The 22,665-nt window shown below is 40.2% G+C and overlaps 1 protein-coding gene across 1 annotated transcript; it reads left to right on the forward strand.

Annotated features, from left to right (window-relative positions):
- Positions 1-2,327: 2,327 nt before the first annotated feature.
- On the forward strand, positions 2,328-21,046 carry TIMM17A (translocase of inner mitochondrial membrane 17A). Its single transcript, XM_036756492.1, has 6 exons — positions 2,328-2,674; positions 12,099-12,198; positions 12,338-12,401; positions 16,114-16,242; positions 17,450-17,560; positions 20,138-21,046. Exons 1-6 carry the CDS (start codon positions 2,649-2,651, stop codon positions 20,221-20,223), a joined length of 516 nt encoding a protein of 171 aa, XP_036612387.1. The 5' UTR covers positions 2,328-2,648; the 3' UTR covers positions 20,224-21,046.
- The last annotated feature ends 1,619 nt before the right edge of the window (positions 21,047-22,665 follow it).

The following is a 22,665-nucleotide window of genomic DNA, read 5'->3' on the forward strand; positions in this document are numbered from 1 at the left end:
TGAATTTTTGGCCATAGCTCAAATACCATCTACTAAGTGGTAGAAGGGCTTCAATTTGTATCAGAGAAAGGAGGATTCAAACCAAGGAAATCACTCATCCTTGAAGTATGAAGTAGTAATAAAAATTATATTTACATAAATGTATACATATGTACATATATACACACTTGCATGTATCTGTATACATATATATATTGGTGTAGAAATAGGCATATTGTGTACATATGTGTGCGTGTATTATACACAGGTTTATACAGATATATACATGCACACATGCACATATATACATACATATACATACACATATTTATATATCATTCCCCGCTTTGGTTAAGACCTGTGATATCACTGACTTAGGACATTCTTATGGCACAACTGAAAGAAACAGGTTTAGAGAAGATGCCTTGAGACTTTGATTTGGGACTGAGTCATACAACCAACATATGTTTAAGGCCGAACTTGAGACACAGCTTTCCTGACTCTAAGTCCAACAGTCTATCCACTGTACCACACTGCCTCTGTGTTACCATAATTACTATTATTATAATTTTCTTTCTCCTATTACTATCTTTTTGTTCAATGGAGATCAGATAGAAAGGGCAATGGGATAAATCATTAATATATGTATATAATATAATGTGGAATCTGTAGCACTAAGTTTTCCCACACATATTACTGTACTGTATTTTTAAGAGTCAAATGGAATGTTGTGGAAAAGGCAGTTGGGACTGGCAGTTTAGAATCACAGTTTTAACAATCTCTCAATGAGGGGCTTCTCTGTATATAATTGGGGAGTATGTGTGTGTGTTTTTAATCTTTGATCTATAAATAACTTCGACATAAATTATGTAGAAGGTAGAGAGACAAAAAAGGTAAGGAAAATCTTTCTTGTGAGAAATGTCTTCTCTGTTGTTATTAACAAACATAAAAAAGAATTTTATGGACAGTCTGTAAGGAACTGGAAGTTTGCCGTGCATTCTGGAAAGATGGTTTCCAGAGAAGAAAACAAAGAAAAAGGACTAATGACTTATTTCCTAAGGGTTCAAACTAATTCTTATCATGAGGGAAAATATCAAGGGGATTCTTTGTAAACTTTAATCATGCAGTAGAATGAATGATGAAATTGTATTTCTAGAAATAAAGTCATATACTTTTATATTAAGGATTTGAGGCAACTTTGGATATGATCCTTCTCATGATCAAAACAATGAAAATAATTATCTATAGGTTTGTTTTTATTGTTTATTTCGTTTGTTAATAAATCATGTATTTATTAATTTTAATATTTACATAGTGACAAAAGGTTAAGGGATTTAATATAGAAACAAATTACTATTGGGAAAAGTTTTTCAAATTCATTTTAAAGTAATAATTAATAAGCTAGGAGTTCAAACCTACTAATAATGAGAAAGAGGTTTTAACTCAATTAATAAGCAAATAGTCAAACATACTCCTGATATACCTTGGTGCTTGGCATGTTAAGAGTGAGTAAGAGCTAAGGGGCCCATCTGTGGGAGATCAATATAGGAGGGAGGCTGGTCAATATTTGCAAGCTTTGCTGTACTGCTCTATTTGTGCCTTTATGATTAATGTTTGAAGGACTTTTGCAGAGGTTGATAAAATGGATGATTTTTGAAGTGTTGGGACGCAGGCTCCTATTGCATATACTCACTCGGAGTATCTTCAGGGCAACTCCAGGAGGAGGCAGGATGAATAGTGGGCATCCCTTATAAGGATCTCTGGAACTTCGGGATGAGGAAACTCCCTTTAGCGATGCAGGTCTCTGCAAACTTAAAGCAATGCGAAGTGACCTGCCCCCAGATCACACTGTCCTAGGCACGTCAGGTTTGGCAAAGCAGATTATAAATAGGATCTCCTTCCATCCACACAAGCCCAGTCCTTAATCTTGGTGCCTTCCCATAGTTTGGCCATGGTTGTCTCCCTCCTTAGACAAGAATCTTTCGGAGGATAGGGGTTACTTTGTATCCCCATCGCTTAGTGCAGTGCCTGGTACAGAGTAGGCACTTAATGTTTGTCGACCGACTGCAAACTAATGGATCCCAACCACCAGTATTGTCATCCCTGAGGCAGGCAGAGGTTAAGTGACCAGCCAAGGGTCCCCCGGTTCTCATTTGAACTCGAGTCTTCCTGGCTCCGGACTCAGTGCTGGAGGCAGACCAGGTGTCAAAGCTAGAACTTGAACCCAAGTCCTCTCTGTTTGGAGGCCAGATGATCTCCAAGGTCACTTCCGGTTAATCGTATGACCCCGTGAAACATTAATTCACGAGCGTAATTCAAAAATTTGAAAACAATCTCTTTAGGGTTTAGGAAATTTTCCAAATGAAAATGAAACCGCCCGAAGAGGCTGCTGCAAAGTGAGGATTCGAACCCCGGACGCCAACTTCGCTGGGGATGGAATTCCTTTTACGGAACGTGCCTTTAGCAAATCCTCGAGAAGCCGCGCCCCCCACGCCTCTCCGGGCTGCTTCTCCCATTGGCTACCGGCAAGGAGAGGCGAACCAATCCCAGTCTCCGCTAGCCGCCCGCCCCTCCCCTGGGGCTCTCCCGGGGCCAGAGGTCGCTTCCACTGGGAGAGCGCCGGAGTTCCGCTCCGTTTGCCCGGCATCCTCCTCGCCGTCGCATCCAAGATGGAGGAGTACGCTCGCGAGCCCTGGTGAGCCCCAACCCCGCCAGCCCCAACCGCCGGCCTGCTCCTTCCGGCCCCCGAGTCCCTGCCTTTCGGCCCCTCCGGGCCAGGCCCACGAGGAGGCCTCCGCCGCTCGCGCAGGCGCGCGCCCCTGCCCGCCAGGCCGGCGCCCGGCCGGGCCGGCCTCCTCGGCTTCCCAGGCCGGGCCTGGCGGTGACCTTGCGTTCGGCCCCGACGCCCCCTCCCCGGCCCTGTCGCTGCCCCAGCCGCCCGCCGCCTTGGGCTGCGCCCTTGTGGGTTTCCGCGGTGTTAGCGGGAGAAGGGGCGGAAGGCCGAGGCCCGTGGGCCGGCCCTTTGCTGCTGGAGGCTTCAGGGAAAGCACCTCTTCCACCTTGCTTTCTTTCCCCATTCCCCGCCCCGCCCCCGGAGCTTGTTGTGAGGGAGGGGAAGGGGTCCTTGAGGATAGTGCCCCCGAGGCCTTACAGCGAAGCATTTCCGAAATAACGTGGGCTTCTCGGGTAACTTGTGCTTAAAGGCTCCGCCTAGGTCTCCGGAGGTACCTCCCCACCCCCATCCACCACCCCCTTAGGATGTTCAGTCCTATAAACGTTTATTAAGCGCCTACTGTGTGCCAAGCCCTGTGCTAAACCTGGGGATTTAGAGGCAACAGATGGTCCCTGCCCCCGAGGATCTTACAATCGAATGTTTCGTTTTTCAGCAGCCCTTGTAAATTAAGAAGGTTGGTAGGAGGGGTGATCCCAAGAGTCTGAGATGAGGAAGCTGCAATGTTTTCCTAATTGTAAGAGTCTTCATAAAAAGAACTAATCTTGTATTTTAAGTTAATTTAGCCTTTTGTCCTTGATCACTCATTGTCAGGAGCCCAGAGCTCTAAATTCCTCTTGAAATACCGTGGTTCTACCTAGCACCTTAGAGCCAGGTCCGTGCAGTTTCTGAATGAAACAGCGTCAAGTGTGAGTTTTATAAGGCCTTCAGGGAGAGCACCTTTTCAGGGCCATCTGTGAGCAAGAAATTGACATGGCTGACTCCACCACTCTTCCAGCTCCCTTATGAACTCATTCTGTTGATTAATGTCGCTCGTTGAATTTTCCTCTTTAGCAGTATCTGTCCTACGAACATGGTCAGAGGCAGCCGGTGGCATAGTGAATAGAGAGGACTTGGCCTGGAATCAGGAAGACCTGAGTTCAAGTTTTACAGACTCAAGACACTTAACTAATTTATGTGACCCTGGGCAAATCACTTAACCTTTGTCTCAGTTTCCTCATCTGTAAGATGGAGATAATACCTCACAGGGTTGTTGTGAAGATCAAATGAGATAATATTTATAAAAAGTGCTTGACACATATCGTAAATGCTTCTTCCCTTCCTCCTTTCCCCTATTCTAGGGGGAAAAAAGCCTACCAACCTACTGGTTTTTCAAGCTCCGCTTTCCATTCAGTACCGAAATTCTGGAGAGAATGTATTAGCTTCTTCCACTTCTTATTTCCTAATCCTTTTCAAACTATTTTTCAATTTAACATTATTATGTACAAATAATTGTAGTAGGTGCTGGGGATATAAAGTTGAAAAAGAGTCTTTGTCCCCAAAGATCTTTTCTGAGTTCATGGAAGAAATATATGCAATTATGATATCAGGTAAGAATGAGATAGTATTTAGGGAGGGTCTAGATAAACCTAGGTGAGTGGATCCTGAAAAAAAACTTGATGGGGGAGATGTTAAGTGAACTGAACTTTGAAGGTTTAAAAAAATTTCAGTGGTTTGAGATGGGACTGGGGGAGTGTTTTGCAGGCATGAACAGAAACAGAAGGTTTAAAATTATCTAGGTATGGGTAAATTGTAGACTGGTTGGAGTGTAGTTAGAATGTGGAGTGCATGAAGGTGATTAAAGCAAAATAAGACTAAAAATGTAGGTTGTAGCCATATTGCAGAGGGTCTTAAACACTGGATGAAGGAGCTTGTATTTCACAGATAATTGAAAGACACTGAAGATTTTTGAGAAGGGAACTGGCATGGTCAGTCTAGTTTTATGAAGTATTATGTATTATGAAGTATTATGAAGATTATTTTGGTCATTGAGTGAAAAGAATTGAAGAGGAGAAAGTCAAGGAAAACTTATAGGAAACAGAATAGGTCAGAAAGAAGGATCTAAACCAAAATGGTAATGGTATAAGTGATGAAAAGATAGATATGAAAGATAAAACAACTCTTACTGTACTAAAACTTCCCTCTCACAGGTTAACATTAACCCCACAATCACCATTTCCATTGGCCTTTTTTCAGTCCTCCTCCTCTTGATATCCTTTTGGCTTCTGAAGCTGCTGACTTTCTTTGACATTTGGCTCTTCCTTGATTTCTATAACATTGTACTATCCTGGCTGTGCTGTCTCTAGCTTCTTTTCCCCTCTCCTCTTATTTGCCAGTCTACTAGGGGCCAGGCACTCTGCTAGGGACACAGAGTCAAAAATGAAACTTTATGCTGGGGGAAATCACATACACAGAGAAGTTAATAGAAATTTCTCGTACACAGAGAAATTAATAGAAGGTAATTTCTAAGGGCAGAGTGTGGTGGTAGTGAGGGAAAACATTAGGGGAATTAGGGATGGCTTTGTATGGGAGGTGGCATTTGATTAACCTTGAAAAGAGTTAGGTGGTTCTAAGAAGCAGAGATGAATGAGAGCAAAGGCATAGATGGAGATGAGAGAGAATTTCCTGTATGAGCAACCACATGTAAGGCAGTTTGACTGGAATATAGAGTGCATAATGTGTTATTGGCCTGGAAAGATAGGCTGGAGCTGGATTGTGAAGGGCTTCAAATACCAAACAGAAAACTGAATTTTATCCTAGAGATAATGGAGTTTCTTGAGCAGAATATCACTTTGACATCTATGGACAGGATGGATTAGAAAGGTGAGCAGTTGGGTGCAGGGGGATAAATTAGCATAACATCATAGTTGTCCAGGCAAGTGATGAAAAGGTCACAAGGGTTGCTGTAGTATAAATAGGAGATTGATGTATATTGAGGAAATAGGATGGATAAGACTCAGCCATTTTGATATGAATATTTTTACCATCAAAAAGTAGACATTCTCCAAGGTTCTATCCTCAGATTTATTTGATGTCATCTATTCCACTGGCCTTAGCCATCAGCTTTATACATGATTTCATCTGACTCCTTCTGTAACTCCCTCCTGTCTCTTAAGCTACAATTCCAATCACTCCCCAACTCCTCCTAATAACCCTTCTGTTTCTGACCATGGAACCACCGTTCTCCAATGGAGGAAACTGAAATACCAGATTTGAATCTTCTCTCCACATCCTAGTGCTTTGGCCTCAGTGATTGCTACTGCATCAGCTTCTTCCTTTCCATTTCTTTGATTGTTGGGATTGGTCAGACCCTTCTAACTGGTCTTCCCAATCTATAGGATATAAATCGGGATGAGGGTCTGGTCCAGACCCTATGTCTTACCGGTGGAAGAACTAGAGCTTCACCTAGATTCTCTGACTCCAAATCCAGTGGCTTCTTCTTAGTCCTTACCCTCCTTGATCCCTCTGCATCCATGCTGTGGATCACCTTGTTCTTGCTGTTCTTCCGTCTAGGTTTTCAGGACTCTGCTCTCTCCTGGTTCTCCTACTGCTTCTTCCTTAGGGTTCTGTTCTGGGCCCTACTTTCTTCTCTCTCTATACCCTTCACTGGATTTCATGAGATCTTATGGATTTAATGATCATCTCTATGCTGATGATTCTGAAATCTACCTATCCTGTTACTAATTGGGAAAGGAAGGGGAAGACTTATCCCAGGGCATGGACTCTTGTGGATTGTAGAACTGTTTGAGACATTGGGGAGGAAATAATTTTCTACTTTTTACTCTAGTAACCTGCATAGTTATCTTTTACTTTATACTTGCTTATATCTTATTCCTTGAGGACAAGAGCCCTGTGTATTTTTTTTCATTTGTGAACTTAACAAACACAAACATTTCAGTTTACAAAGAAGATTGTAAAAAAAAAACCCTAAAACCCTGTTAAACTGTTTTTTAAAAAGAAATATTAATTTCGACAAAGTAATAACAAAATTATGCTAATTGTGTCTCCTTCTGTAATCTTTCTAATGTTTTTTTTCCATGATTTTTTCCCTCATATTTATCATTTACTCAATTCTTCCCCTCCAGGTAGAAGCCCTCCCTTGTAACAGTTACAGTCAAACAAGAAACACATTGGTCATGTCTGAGAATTAATGTCTCATTTGAATTTCTAATCTATTACCTCTCTGTTGAGAGTTAGAAATTATATTTCGTCAATCTCTTGAAATCATGACTAGTTACTTCTTTGGTCAGGATTCTAAGATCTTTCAAGGTTTTTTTCTTTGATATTATTCCAGTCTAAATTGTTCCTCTGGTTTTGCTCATTTCATTCTGCCTTGTCAGTTTATACATATCTTTTCCTATTTTTCTGAATCTGCCATTTTCTTCATTTCTAATGGCCCATTAATATTCCATTATATTCATATACCTCAGTTCCCCCAGTGATGGGCAGCTATGTTTTTTTCTAGTTATTGGCATTAACCGAAAGTGTTGGGTCCCTGTACCACTCTACCCTTGACATCCTTGAGGTGTATGCCTAATGATAATGCTCTATCAGAGGTTTTATATAGTTAAGTGATGTTTGACATTTAGGTCCAAATTGTCCTCTGTAATGATTGAAACCAATTCACAGCTTCACCAGCAGCTCCACAATTGCTGTTTTCCTCTTTTGTTGTTTTGCCCATGATGATAGGTATCAGGAACCTGAGTGTTTTAATTTGCATTTCTCTTATCTGTTAGTGATTTGGAGCATCTTCATGTCATTGATATCTTGTGTTTGAACACATATCTGTTGGGGAGTGGCTCTTGTTGAGCCTTTCATTCAGCTTTGTTTCTTCTGAAGTACCTAGCACAATATGAATTGAACTCAATATGAATACTGAGAACTCAGTCCAGGGGCTTAGTGAAAGCTACTTGCACCCTTGAGAATGCTGAAAGAGTATCTGTAGCACTTGGCGTAAGGTGGATGCTTGGACAGTCTTGACTGATGGTTAGTGTAGTCTTTTCTTGGAGACCTTAGCAGTGTATGGATTGACCAGACAACAAAATATTTAGCACAGAATCAGATTTTTAGAACTGGAAGGAGTTTTGGAGGACATCTGCTCCAATCCCTTTATTTTATAGATGAGGAAACAGGCCCCGGGAGCTGGGGGTTGACTCAAGGGCTCCAGTGTTAACCCAACACTTTGATCTTTGGGGCCAAGATATGATTTGTGGTGATGGGTTGTTTGGCTCCAATGACTAACTCTTTTCTTTAGAGTTGAGTGAAGTAGTCCAGCTCCCTGGTAGCACTGACTGTTCCTTTTCTGAACACTTCAGTGCTGTCCTTCACCTTGTTCCTAACTCTGAAATGGCCATCCTGTGTGTAGGCTGTCTGTCTCTCCAGGCTCTGTCCTGTTGATCATTGTTTTGTGTATGCTTTTTCCATTCCTGAGCACTGCTATCAACCCTAGCTCAGAACTCTTGTCCTTGGACTATTGTAGTAGGAGCCTGGGCAGCTAGAGAGTGCTGGGCTTGGTGTCTGGAAGACTCATTGTTGATGGGGATGGGATCTGAACCGCCATAAGGAAAAGACCACGTCTCTGGGATCTGGACCCCAAAAAGGAAAAGCATCTGGACACAAGTCTCAGGTGTTCACCTGGGGCAATCAGCCCTTTCCAGTTAATTAACTGCCCTTTCTTTGTCTGCACCTGGCTAGACTACCACTCCCTTGATCCTATCTAGACACCATTCTCCCTTGGCGGTGGTTCTCAGATTCCTTAGGAGTCTTGCCAGTGCTTAGAGTCCTTAAGAGTCTTGGCCAATATGGCAGATTTTTAGAATCACACCCACCCACTATTGATGTTGTAATAAACCTTGTCTTTGGCTGAAAGAAGGCTTGGGTCTAATTCATTCCTGCAGCACCCGCGTGTCATTATTTAGGGATCCTAGCACCCCTGAGCCTCAACATTGTGAATTCAAATCTAGTCTGAGACATTTACTACCTGTGTGACCTTAGGCAAGTCACTTAGCCCTGTTTGCCTCAGTTTTTCATCTTTAAAATGAGCTGGAGAAAACTACCATTTCTGCCAGGAACACCCCAAAATGGGGTCATGAAGAGTCAGTCATGCCTGAAAATTACTGAGCAACAACAAAAAGTAGCATCCTACCTGAGCCTCCTAACACCAAGCTTTCTTTCTATTCTTTCTGAAATACTGTGTTGATCATTACCCTGTTCAGAACATTTTAAATGGTTCTGATGAGGTCACAGTTGGGAGAGCTGGTTCAAATGTTTAAGCATTCACTTAGACTTGCTCTGCAGCCATTGGGAGCTTTATGGATGCAAAAGCAGCAGGCTAGCCCTGGAAGAAGGACTAGCAATTTACAGAGGGACAGAGGCTTGTTTTCATAAGGACAGGATAAGGCAGACAAGGGAAGTTTTATGACCCAGGATGGAGGGAGACAAGGAATTCCATGGTCCAGGATAAGGGGAAGTTTTGTGGTATTTCAAGATAAGGGGAAGAGACTTTAGGGTGCCAGGGAAAGAACAACTCAACCCTTAGGACACCTTTGTATCAAGAGACTTTAGGGTGTCTTCAGGTTAGAAGATAAACCAGGGAAAGGGCAACTCAACCCTTAGGGCACCTTTGTATACACATCAGTTCCCCATTGCCTGTACGTTAATATCTAAACTCCTTGGCTTAGCATTTAAGGCCTGCCTGCCTCTCAACCTAGCTGTCCAATTTTATTTCCTTTTATTGTAGGAATATCTATGATCTGCTCCAGCCAAGTTGATTCACAGTCTCCTTGATATGCTTTTCAAATTCCTGCCTTTTTTGCTTTTGCTCTGAAATGTCTACACATGCACACACTCTACCCATCTTTTAGAGCTTAGCTCAAGTCCTTTTTTTTTTTCAATTGGTGGGAAAATGGATTTAGGGAAAGGGAAGATCTGGGTTCAGATTCTCCTCCATCCACCCTCCCCCCCCCCCCACATTTACTTAACTGTTAGGAAGCTCTGCATTTCCCAGAGTGCTTAGCACTGTCAACCTTACTGTAGGTACTCAGAACATTTATTTGTTTTGGATTCTGGGGGAAACTAGCCTACTTGCCTCCTCTCTGGGAGACTATTGTTGTTTTCGTGATGTCTGAATGAAAATTGGCTTGAGTATGTAGCATGAATAATTGGGGGGGTGGGGCAGAATCTAGTATTATCTGAAATTCTCTGACTGGGGCCATATTTACTCTCCCCAAGAAGTTTTCTGGCTGACCGGGTCATTGCCATAAAGAAGAGCTGCGAAGTGATCTTAACCCTATTAGTAGACTATGCATAGACATTTACTTGTTTTTATTGTTGTGTATTTGGCTTTTTACATTGTCATAGATGGTTATGTGAGTGGTCACAGGATGGACCCTGCTTTGTTTATAGGTTTCCAGGGTACGTTTATTGGTTCTATCATTTAAAATTTTTAAAAATCAGTTCTTGTATGTAGAACATTGAACATGGACTAGGTTAATTCCCTGGGGATTTAGATAATCTAGTAGTTACCAGCAAGTCTGAAGTTTGATGAGGAGGCTTTTCCCAGCGCCTTGTACCAAGTGAACTTTAACTAGCACTAGTGGATGATTAGTGCCAACAGACATGTCTGGGTAAGTAGATCCTCTTGTCCCCTCTGCTCGTCACCATCTCCACTTGGTGAGGTGGGGAGGGAACATGACCTCAGTGTCACACAGTGTTTATCTTCTAACAAACACTTGCCAAAATCAAAGCCATCTTACTTCAGTCATACTAAGCCATTCCTGCCTTCTCTCAAAGTCAGTGACTCCCTACCCAAAAAAGCCTTCACACTTACAGAACTGTCACACTCTTTCCTCCATGTCGGCTGATGCCGTATAGTCCACCCAAACCATCCAGTCAACCCAGCATTTTCCTCTCAGCTTTTAGTTGCATTAGATGAGAGAGCTCAGCTTCTGATCTTTGCTTTGTAGCTTAACTTTCTGTAATTTTGCAGTCAGAGATCTGGACCATCTTCCTCTCCCTTTTTTTTTTTAACAACTGTCTATTTGATCATTGTAGTCTTTGCCATGTAATTACAGAGAAGGGGATGTCTGTAAACTGCCTTCTTAGAATTTGAAGATCTCATTTGAATCTCAGACTTAATGCAACCAGGAATCTCAGCGTTGGAAGCCTTCATAGTCATCCTCTAGTCCAAAACACCTGACCAAGGACAGCCTCCAGAGTATCACCGACAAGTGATCCAGCCTCTTAGAGGCTGTTCTCTGCCTTATTTCTTGTTTCTACAGCATCTCTTGCATCTGTTCCATCTTGAATACTTATAAAGCACCTTCATTTAGCCTTAAATGACCTCTCACTCATATGATTGTCTCTTTCTTCTCTAGTACATTCTTCCCATAGCTGCCAGAGTGACATCCCTTTTCAAAGTCAAGTGTTATTGATATTTTTTGTTTATACATCACTTTCATTTTCATTTAGAGGCAGCCCTGGCATACTGGATAGAGAGCTGGCCTTGAACCAGGAAGGTCTAGATTGCCATCCTGCCTCTGACATGAGGCTCTGAGCAAATCCATTAACTTCTCACTACTCTGAGCACCTTTCTAAGAGGATGAGTTGTAGAGAAAGATGCTGACTTGCATTAGTAGGGGGAGTTTTATCTCTTTTTTTTTTTTTGCTTAGTAATTTAGTTTTATTTTGAATATTAATACTACATTCTTATAACTCTTCATTCCAAGTATGTCACTCCTTTCTCCCACCCCAGAGACCAATCTCTTATAACAGAGAATGAAAAAAGAGAAAGCAGCTCTCCAAAACTAAACCTACATGTGACTCTGAGTCTGAAAGCATATACGGTCTTCCACTTCTGCAAAAAAATATCAGCTCAAGCAACATCTCCCGCATAAGACCTTTCCTGGTCCTCTCAACTGCTAAGGGCCCCCCTCCCAAACTACCTTATTGAACTACTTTGTGTATTTTTATATTTATTAACTTTATAATGTTTCTATTTTACGAATACTTGTCTTCTCCATTAGAGTGTAGTAGTTGCCTTGTGAGTGAGAATGGTTTCGTTATTTGTACTTGGGTTCCCAGAGTCTAGCACGGTGCTTGGTGCGTCGTAGCTGCTTTATAAATGCTCACTGATTGATAGATCATCAGCCAAAATTATTTTCACGTGAACTGAATGCTGTTAACATAAATCAACTACCACATAACTGTGTGTGTACTTTGTGGGGCAGAGTGTCATTATTTGGGCTGGGCCTGTGTTTGAGGGTTGTCATTCATTTAAACAGGGCAAGCTTTGAGATATATGACATCATTAAAGGGTTTTTGTGTTTTTTTTTTTTCTTTTTCCTCCTAGTCCCTGGCGAATTGTGGATGACTGTGGTGGTGCTTTCACTATGGGTACCATAGGAGGTGGTATCTTCCAAGCAATCAAAGGTTTTCGCAATTCTCCTGTGGTAAGTATATGGAAAACTAGCCTTCTACATGGAACCCAGATTTGATTTATTTAAAAAAACAAAACAAAACATTCCATCAATGGGTTGAACATCAGCTGCACTTCTAATATTTTCTGGCCACTTGATTTTGTTTCCTTAGGGGGTAAGCCACAGGCTTCGAGGCAGTTTGACAGCCATCAAAACCAGAGCACCACAATTGGGAGGTAAAGCTATTTCATGTTCAGATAGATTTATTTTCTTTCCTGATTACTGAAGATGAATCTCCAGTCTTTTTGGAGTATGCCAGTTGTTGATCTCAGTTTGGCTTTAATGCTTATTGCTTGAAAACGTCATCACAAACTGATGCCTTCATGGCCTGCTTAAAAAAATAGACTTTAACTGTGTATCTCATGAGCATCTTTCTTCATTTCCTCAAAATACACTTTTTAGATGGAAGGGGAAGAATGTTTGAAGTTGTAAATTTTGAGAAAGGAAGTGGTGGCTTCTGGGGAAGCTGAAGGAAAATATTAAAACCTTAGAAGGCCTGATGAGAGATACTTGAAAAGTTGGAGAGCCATTTTCTAGGACAGAGAGGTAAATAAATACCAAGAATTAGGAGACAATTATGCTTCTCTTGCTCTCCTCGATGAGTAGCAGCATATCTGAAGTACCTGGTTAGGAGAAATACAAAATACCCTTCCCTGGGATTTTTGCTGAATTCTTAGCCATTCATTAAAATCTAATTCAAGTGACACCCACTCCAGAAAACTCCCCGATCCTTCTCATCATTAAAGACCTTTACTCCTTCGAATCTCACATTACATCTTGTTTACACTTCTTGTGTACATAGGTAACATTATAGCAACTCATGTATGATCCCCCTATTTAATTATAAGCTCTGAAAGGGTAGGATGCTGGCATGTTTGAACTTTGTGTGTCCCCCAGAATCTAACCTGCTTAAATTATTAACAAGATATGAACCCCTTGTTTCATATAAAGCTTACAGTTAGGTAAGCCAGTATATACATGAAGAAAAGTAAATCAAGTACAATCCTGGAGACTTACTGATCAGTAAACATTTATTAAGCACCTATGTGCTGGGCATTGTACTAAGCTATGGAGATAAGAAGAAAGGCTCAAGACCCTCCCTGCTCTCAAGGATCTCACAGTCTAATGGGGAAGACAGCACATAAAAAAAAGTTGAAAAGCAGAGTGTGGGGAGGCATGAAGTCCTACAGCCAGGGACAGAAATGGTCTGGGGAGATGTAAGATTCAGCTTTGATTTCATCTTGCAGAATGATGAGTTTCTGGAGATCACAAGGTCTGATAGAGAAACCAACAGTGAGAAATGAGGAGGGGTGTGTGTGTGTGTGTGTGTGTATGTGTGTGTGTGTATGTATGTATATATATATAAATTAATTAATTTAGGGAGTTGAAGGATAACACTAAAAACTGAAGAGATGGCACTCGAGCTAAGAATTGCAGGAAGCTAAGGATTCCAAGGGGCAAAAGTTAGTCAGAATGAGCATTCCAGATAAAGATGAGTTGGAATGCTTTATATGGGCAACAGCCTACTGAACAGTGTAGCAGGTAAGGCTGGGAAAATCAGACTTCGTTTTTAGGGTGTTGATGAGCCAACTCACTTGCTAGCAGCAAAGGCAACCAGTAAGTATTTAGAACATAGACATATTTGTTACCAAAAAGCTCCAGGTATAAGGTCACAACATCAGTAGAGAATCACTGTAAGGTGAGTGGCATTGGAGCTTCCCTGGTACAGACAACTTTGGTATCCCTTTTTCCTTGGTCCTGGCTTAAGAGCCTCTACTCTTTGCCCCGCAGAAAGGCATTCCCAGTATTTGCCATTCTCCCAAAAGCTCCTTCTCCATATTTTTCTTTACTCATGCTGCCTTTCTCTCCCAGTCATCCCTTCTTGATGTTTTTCTGCCATGTACTTTCATTCCACAGGCATTCTCATGCTTTCACCATGTCTGCTACAAAACACAAATAAATGCAAAACCTGATTAACTTTCAGTGAACCAATAGATCTCCATCAGTATTTGTGGTAGATACTTTTTCTTTGAATTACACCATCCCTTTATTTTTACTTTCTCTTACATCACTTTATGGCATAGTGAGGAAATAATAATTATTTCTCCTTTGTTTAGATGGTTGTTGTGACAATCAAAAAATAACTGCAAAATGAATTAACAACAATATTTAGAAAATACATTAGACCCACAATATATTTATTCTATATACTTGTCAAGTACCCAGTTTTCTAAAGTTTGATATATTGCATAATTGAAAGTCTGTTAAAAATTCAGTGAAATTTTGTCTATATAGGAATAAAGCGGTACTTCATCTCAACTACCTTCATTCTTAGATTGTCACATTTGGAATGGGCTTGTTATGTAATTGAAACCAACCTGTCCCTAAACAGGAGTCTCTCTCATACCACAACAGATGGTCATCCAGTCTCTGCTTGAAGATCATTAGTAATTGGGCAGCCCCTTCCACAGTTGGACAGTGAGCCAAAATCCATCTCTCTGCAGATTCTATCTGTGGGGCCTCAAGTTTTGCCCTTTTTGGCTGAACACAACAAGTCCAATCTCTCTTCCACACAACGGTTTTTTCTGTAAACAGCTATTATGGACCACTCCTGAAATCTCTTTTTTCAAGCTGATCATCCCCATTTCCTTCAAATGATCCTTGAGGGGCACAGTTTCCATTCACTTCACTGAATGTGTTGTAGCTTGCTTGTGTTCCTAAATATGCCCAAAAGTAAATACAGGACTCCAGAGATGATCCAACCTGGGGTCCATCACCTCCCCCATCCTAGGGAGATGACACTATTATTAATGCCAGCTTAAGATCACATCAGCTCTTTTGACTGCTATAGCACAGTGTTGATACATATCAAGCTGTAAATCCCTTTTTTAAAAAGCCTGTCTTTTTCACATGAACTCTTGTTTAGCTGTACTTGTGCAGTTTTTTTTTTTTTAAGACCCAAGTGTAAGACTTTAAATTTATGCCTTTTATACTTTTATCTTCTTAGGTTTAGCCCATTGGTCTAGCCTGTCAAGATATTTTTGGATCCTTGTTTTTTTTTTTTCCTCCAGCTTGATAACTGACTTAGCTTCATGTCGGTCACAGATTTAATAAGCCTATCATCTAAGCCTTGGTTTAAAAAAAAATTTTTACTAGAACTGACCAAAGGCAAATCCTTGGGCTACCTCCTTCCAAAGTGACAGATCCATTAATCACCATTCATTGGGTCAGGTCATTCAAATAGTTCTGAATCGACCTAACTACTATTATTCAGCCTTTATCTGTCTACCTTGTCCAGAAGGATATCATAGGATATGTTGTTAAGTGCCTTCCTGAATTCCAAATTTACTATGTAACACTCCCCTGTGTCATTACCAGTTTACTGACCTCACAGAAAAAGAAACAAGATTAGGTTACTCTGGCATGACCTATGGATGAACCCATATTGACTCCTAATTCTTATAATTCCTTTTTTTTATATTAACCCCTCTTAGACCAGTTGTTTTTTTTCTTGATAGTGTATCTCTATTGGTTCTTGATGCATTCATTTATGACCTGACTGTAGTTTATAGGCATGAATAAGGGAAAGGAATAAGAAATGTCTTTTCAGCAGCTAGCATGGTTAGATGCTCCATAAATATATGAATGAATGAGAAGAAAATAAGACCCAACAAGAAAAAACTGGTGAGGCCAAAAAAACAATTAAATAGGTTAAGGGAGAAAGAAGAGAGCTCAAATATGACAGTGGAGCACAGCTCTGTTATAGGTTTTAAACACCTGTAGTCTACAAAAATGTATACTTACACAGCCTGATTTCTTTTAGCACTGAATTATTTCTTTCAGGTTTGAGATCTTTGCTCATTGGAGTTTTTGTTTTAAACCGAACAGGTAGCTTTGCAGTTTGGGGAGGTCTCTTTTCCATGATTGATTGCAGTTTGGTAAAAGTCAGAGGAAAAGAAGATCCATGGAATTCCATCACAAGTGGTGCTTTAACTGGAGCCATATTGGCAGCAAGAAGTAAGAAACTCTCATGGCTACACTAGAAGAAAGATTGTTTGGAAGATCTCAAGAAGCACACTATCTTTGCCGTAATTCATTTAGTATGTGAGAAATGATAGCTACAAGGGAAAAGCTAAGTCCTGTTTGATTTAACTTAGCAGAAATATATAATGGCAATTCAGAAAGGAAAAGAACTGTTATCTTGGGATTTTTGAGAGTGACAGGGAATAGCAGTTCTTTGCATTTTATCAGTATAATAAACCTGCTTCCTTAAATTTTTCTTTTACAGCTTTTCTGAAACTACTGTTATGTGAGAAAGTTGTTGAGGTCAGCCTTTTGATGGTATATCATTGAATGATTTCTGTTTTGTTGTTTCTTAGCAGCAGTAGTTACTGCTAAGTTAACAGCTAATAATTTCCCCTATGATGGTAATTCACTAGCATTTGAGGAATTTTTTTTTTTTTTACTGGGTTAAAACTATCTCATAAAATCAGGACAGTCAGGATTTGGGATACTAGTAGATAATATTTGTTAAGTTGAATGTGTACCTCCAAAGTCATTCCATCTCTGGTCTGACATCTGGAATGTGAGTTTGTTGCAGAAAAGGAAGAGAAGGGCTGATTAGTCCACAGTGCCTTATAAAGTCAATTTCAGCTCTGGGAAAGAGAAAGAGAGAAGAGGATCCTGAGGAAATAAGGGCAGTTCTGAGGATGGTACAGTGGGTGTTGTGTTTATTCTAGGGCAAGTTTAAGCTAGCCTTTAAGTTAAGCATCAAGTTGAACTGAAGTCCTGCTGATCAGGGGGAGATCTTAACATATTTCTTCCTCCCCAATGCTTGCAAAAAAAGGTGAACAATCACAGAGCTACCTTCTGAATCCTTGGGATAAAAGGTTGACCAAGCTTCATTTAGATCAAAGATTCATTACCTTTTTTATGTCGTGTATTGTGCCCATGTATTATGTCATGTTATGTCCTTTGGTGGGCTGATGAAGCCTATGGACCCCTTCTTACAATGTTTTTAAGTGCATAAAATAAAGTGTATTGGATTATAAATGAAACCAATTTCATTGAGATATAGCTATCCAAATATTTTTGAAAAACAAAGTCAGGGACCTCAGGTTAAGAATTCTTGATTTATATCCACTGAGCTCATACCCGTCCTATAGTATGGCCAGTGCATAAAGCAAGAAATGGAAAGTAATTTCTCTGTCGTTGAAACCTTCAGATGGACCAGTGGCCATGGTTGGTTCAGCTGCAATGGGTGGCATTCTTCTTGCATTAATAGAAGGAGCTGGTATCCTGTTAACAAGATTTGCATCTTCACAATTTCCAAATGGTAAGTATTCCTTCTCTAGAATCTAGTTAGTATATTCTCAACGGCCAAAATTTTGACTTTGGAATGATTCACTGGCTTTTAGATACACTGTTACTTCAGTTGAGTTCATTTGTGCTGATGACATTTGGGGGTATCTGCCTTATGAAAGGTATTCACACTTTGTTGTGGGAACCCTGAGGATGTTGGTAGTAGATGACAGTGCCATTCGAAGAACGGGACATAGGTTTCATCTTCTGTGTTTTAAGAAAAACAAAAAGTAACTCTAGCTATATATTTTACAGTGAACCTTTTCCACAGTTAATTTTCTTTTTTCCAAGCCTTTGGATTAACTGGGAGGAAATTGGCTATTATTCATTATTTCTGCAGCATTTAGGGAGAAAAATTTAGGAGCTAATTATCACATTGAATCTAGTTTGGCCATAGAAACTTCAAACAACTCTTACTCTAAATTTGGAACTGTTTGTTTTTCCCTGGGGTCACAGGGAAGGAAAATGGTATCAGTAGGGACTGATATTGAAACTGACAGGGGGATCACATTCTGTCTCAGAGAGTAATAGCAAACCATTGACCTGGCTGTTCTTTAAGAAGGCAAGCAGAGGAGTGAAACAAGTAGAAAATTGGTTCAAGCACTTGGACACGAATCAGTCTAGATCATGGGGAATAGATCATCTCTCCCAATCTGATCTCTTTTCCCTATGCACTGAGCAAGGATCCTGTATCCTTCTAGCACAACTTTCAAATGGTACTCTGCTCATTAGATACCATTAGGATGGACTGGATGACCTCATGGGCTCTTTCGGTCTGATCTGTGTACTTTTTAGTCACCATTTTAAAGTTAACATCCAATTGGGATAGCCACATTCTGCCATGCTCTACTAGAATACTTTTTTATTTCAATCAAAGACATAATGCAAAGATGAAAATAGTCATATTAAACATCTACAAAAAGGGAAAAATTTCCCAAATAGTCCTGACTCTCTCAAGGAAATGTTGGTATTTTGGAGTTGTGCTTTACTTGCTATGGCCTTGTTTTCTTGAAGAGTTCAGTCACCAAAGTGAATTCTTTATTTAGAAGCAACACAGAGTGACCTTTGAAGGCGTCATTATTTTATTCAACTTTTGCCTAATTAAAAAAAATGTTTCAGGAATACCTGAGTTTTTGCAGTAGATCAGCATTTCTGGAAAATTATGTATAAAAAAAAATCTCTTAGAAAGTAAATCATGTGTAACATAAATATGCAATTTCAAAGAAATTCTCATGGGGAAAAATTGATCCCAAGATCAGTTAAAAATGATTATTCTAGCAATGAGGCAAATTGTATAATTCTCTGAATTGCACTGAATTCTGCTGCTGCCACAAATATAGTGAAGCACTTTTTGTTCTCATTTTTAAAAAAAACTCTGGGTTCTTATGTTCAAGGCAGCCATGTGACCCAGTGGTTACAAGTGTGAGTGTTGGACTTGAGTCAGGAAGGTCCATGTTCAGATCTTGCCTCAGACACTAAGTGGTGCTCTCTGTAAATGCTGGTGATCATTAAATGCCCCTCACTTATTTATCCATGTTAAAAGACTTGTCATTACTCCCACAATAGTCCTTCATTGCAGTTGAGAAAATATTTAGCCCTTACTCTGTGTGCATAGTACTGTGCCAAATAAAGTAAGAAATACAAACTTTATATAAAAACTCATTCTCTGCCCTCACCAAACTATCTTTAATTATTCATTCACACACACACACACCCCCTTCTATGGAGAAATACTTAGCATCACAGGGCAATGCAGAAGATTGCAAAGCATTGCTGCACTTGAGGTTAGGACCATGGGCAAGTTGCTCAATCTCTCTAAGTTTTAGTTTCCTCATAACACTTGCATTGCCCATAAAACAGGATTGTAAAGAAAGTGTTTTGTAGACCTTAAAGCTTTTACATATATGTCAGTGGTTACCATTTCAGTCTCTGCAAACTCATTGCCACAAGACTGTACTCTAGAACAAGCCATGAGCATCTTCTTCCTGTTCAGAGTTGTTTCCACCACCTACTCAGTTGGCTTTATAGGTCTGGTTCACTGGGTTGTGTTAAAACAGAACAAACCTGCGTTTTATAAATGTTTTACAGAATATGATTTCTTCTCTTTTCCATAAAATTGGAAACAAATATTTTAAGTAACAGCAATAACGTATGGCAGGAGGTAAGAAGACCGCAGGCTGGGTGGCTACAGCAGCTTGTTACTGCAGTTACTTCAAGTTTTGACTCTACTCTTTGCTGAAATTAGTCTACACAATGTCTGTGGCTCAGCACTTGACAGATCTTCACTCTTAAGCACAAGGAAAGTCAGGCTGTCATCTGTCCTCCTAAGTTTGAAGTGCCTCCAGTACTGTCATGCTAGTACAGGAATTAGGCAGGCCTAAAAATAAAATGAGACTGATGCCCTTAGTTTACTGTAATGAATTTTCTATCGCTTAGACTCAATGCAGACACTGAATTTTTTCAACCATGTTGTTTGCTGCTCTTTGTTGTAACTCCTTGATATTTAAGAGTGATACGATTTCTGTAAAACTTAAATCTGTGTCAATTGCAGGACCCCAGTTTGTTGAAGATCCTTCCCAGTTGCCTCCAGCCCAGTTGCCACCCTCACCGTTTGGAGACTATCGGCAGTATCAATAATAAGACTTTTGCCCTGAGGTTTCTTATTAGAATATGATCTTTAGTTCTAGAAAGATTCTGGAAGACCAAGTTACACAGTTGGATTTGGACAAGAAGGGCTGAATACTCTGAAGAAATACTTAGTACTTTTTCTATTTAAAGGAACATGGGACAGAAAGTCTAAAAGCTTAAATTTTATTTATTCATACTTGGATTGCATTTCTAATAAAATTAAATGTCTAGTACTATTAAAAAGGAAATACTTTAAGTGCTTAGAAGATGAAGGACCAAAGGGAGAGTACTGAAGTTGATTTCCTTATGGACTTCTCTGCCTGGTTGGTTGTTCTGTGGTTCAAACAATAATGTGCCCTGGAACTTGTTCTTTCTTTCAAGATCAGTAGTAGTGCTCCACTTTTCATCCTCAAATACTTCATCTTCTCAACAAAAATAGATTTAAACCTGCATGTACTGGAGTTAGAATCTTTTCTTACTCCTGAAATGGATTGTGTATGAAAATGATGCCAACCCAGCACAAGTTATTTTTAGTAACATACTTTAAGAATCAAAGGGATACAGTAAAGTGCTGGTTTTTCTCACAACAACATCGCCTTACAGGGAGAGCGAAACATGCAGTGCCCTTTGGAGGCTGTCGGTGACAAGACTTCTCTGAGGCAGTATACTGTACCTTGGTTTCTGACCATTAGAAATCTTACCAGAAATGACTGGTGTCCAAAATACTTGGTCCTGTAAAAGAAGAGCTCAGAGCTGGAATAGTTTTCATTATTGGAAAAGTTGGTTGTTTATTTGTGGAATTGAAAATAAAATATGGAAATTTTTTGTGATGCTTTTGTAGTCTCAAGGAACTGATTTTACATATCTACAGTATTATGGGGTCTTTTTTTAGGCCTGGAAGATAGATAGATGAGCAGAGTTCCTGGTAGATAGTTGTTGACTAAATCATTATGATGTGCCAGAAGGTATAACAGGTGACTTTTATTTGCAGCATGGCCATCAGCATGAGTTTTACAGAGTGCTAATTATGTACTTGCCATTACAAGGAACACAAAGGTGAATTAAACAGGCTCTATCTCTAAGGAGTATAGTTTGCTGACTGTGCTTACAACTGCTTGTGTGTGAAATGGAAAACATTTATTGTGAGCACTGTTGGCACGTGTGCACCTATCCCCAGCTCTAGTTAGGCACTCGATGATTTTTTAAAACACAGTTTTGGTTTTAAAAAACATCTCTTTAATTACTGGTTACACAAGAAGGCCAAGAGAACAAATTAAAGTTGAGGATTTTGAATTGCAGAGAAAATTCAATGTTGTGTTACTGGAAGGTTGAGGAGGCTTGTCTAAGATAAGGCCATCTAAATTTCTAGTCACAAATGAAGGGCCACAAGTTTGAGTGGGAAGTGCTATGTAATAAACCCTTAATCTTGAAGACTGGGTGAACAAAGAAGTCATCCGTTGTTATCTTCCTGCTTTTAGATCACTGATGCATTTTTGTAACAGAGCTAGTAAACTCTCCGTTTCTAGCTCTCTCTAAAGATAACTTAGTTTCATTGTTTTAATCTGGGTTTGAAATTAAAAACAAGGAGGAATTTTATGTACCTTTTTTGTTGGTCTTTAACATTCTGCTTTGAGCAGATAGAAACCACTTAATAATCCTTATTTAGGATAATCCTTTAGAATTCCCCACAGTCCTCCCCCTCTCCAGGTCAGGACATGGTAGGGAATATCTGGAGAGTCAGGAATTGAGAACAGAGAGGAATGAGGACAGGGCTAGCTAATGGAAGGGCACTTCCCTTAAAACAGCAATTGTGGGAGGCATTGACCAGTCAAAGGAAGGGACTGCAACACCATGTATACTGCCAGCTTGAGGCCTGGAGCATAGTGAACTTAACAGGGTGAAAAAACTGCTATGATAACATGGAGAATATTCTACCTGTTGCCCCTAGTTCTACTTAATGTGGTAGGGGTTCTTAACCGGGGGTCCATGTCTATGGAGAGATTTTAGGGGGCCTGTTAATTTGAATGAGGAAAGAATTACATCTTAATTTTTCACTGACTTCTAACTGAAGTTATTTCCTTCAATTAATGGATTTTTTTTAAAAGCCATTTTTCTGAGGAGGTTCGTGGATTTCAGTGGACTGATGAGTAAATGACAGAGTAAAGCTAAGAACATCCTGTTGTAGGGCCAAGCAGAGCTAGTCTGGTCTTCCCACATGGTAGTTATTCCAATACTTGAAGACCTATCACTTGCCCCCTAAGTCTTCCTTTTGCCAGGCTAAAGCATCCCTGGTTCCTTTAGCTGATCATGGTGACATGACTTGAAATATTTCACCATCCTGGCCTTCCTTCTCTGGACACTTTCCAGCTAATCATTGTTCTCCCTAAAATGTGCCTAGGATTGTACATAGTGCTCCCAGTGGGACTGTCACCACCATTGTGCTTCTCTTTA

The sequence above is a fragment of the Trichosurus vulpecula genome, chromosome 4 (genome assembly GCF_011100635.1).
Source record: "Trichosurus vulpecula isolate mTriVul1 chromosome 4, mTriVul1.pri, whole genome shotgun sequence".
NCBI lineage: Eukaryota > Metazoa > Chordata > Mammalia > Diprotodontia > Phalangeridae > Trichosurus > Trichosurus vulpecula.

What these genes read in the sequence shown, in the direction of transcription:
- TIMM17A (XM_036756492.1), top strand. Translation starts at nt 2,649, where the DNA reads ATGGAGGAGTACGCTCGCGAGCCCTG. An exon ending in GAGTACGCTCGCGAGCCCTG is followed by an intron (nt 2,675 to 12,098) that starts GTGAGCCCCAAC and finishes TTTTCCTCCTAG; the next exon opens with TCCCTGGCGAATTGTGGATG. An exon ending in AGCCATATTGGCAGCAAGAA is followed by an intron (nt 16,243 to 17,449) that starts GTAAGAAACTCT and finishes TGAAACCTTCAG; the next exon opens with ATGGACCAGTGGCCATGGTT.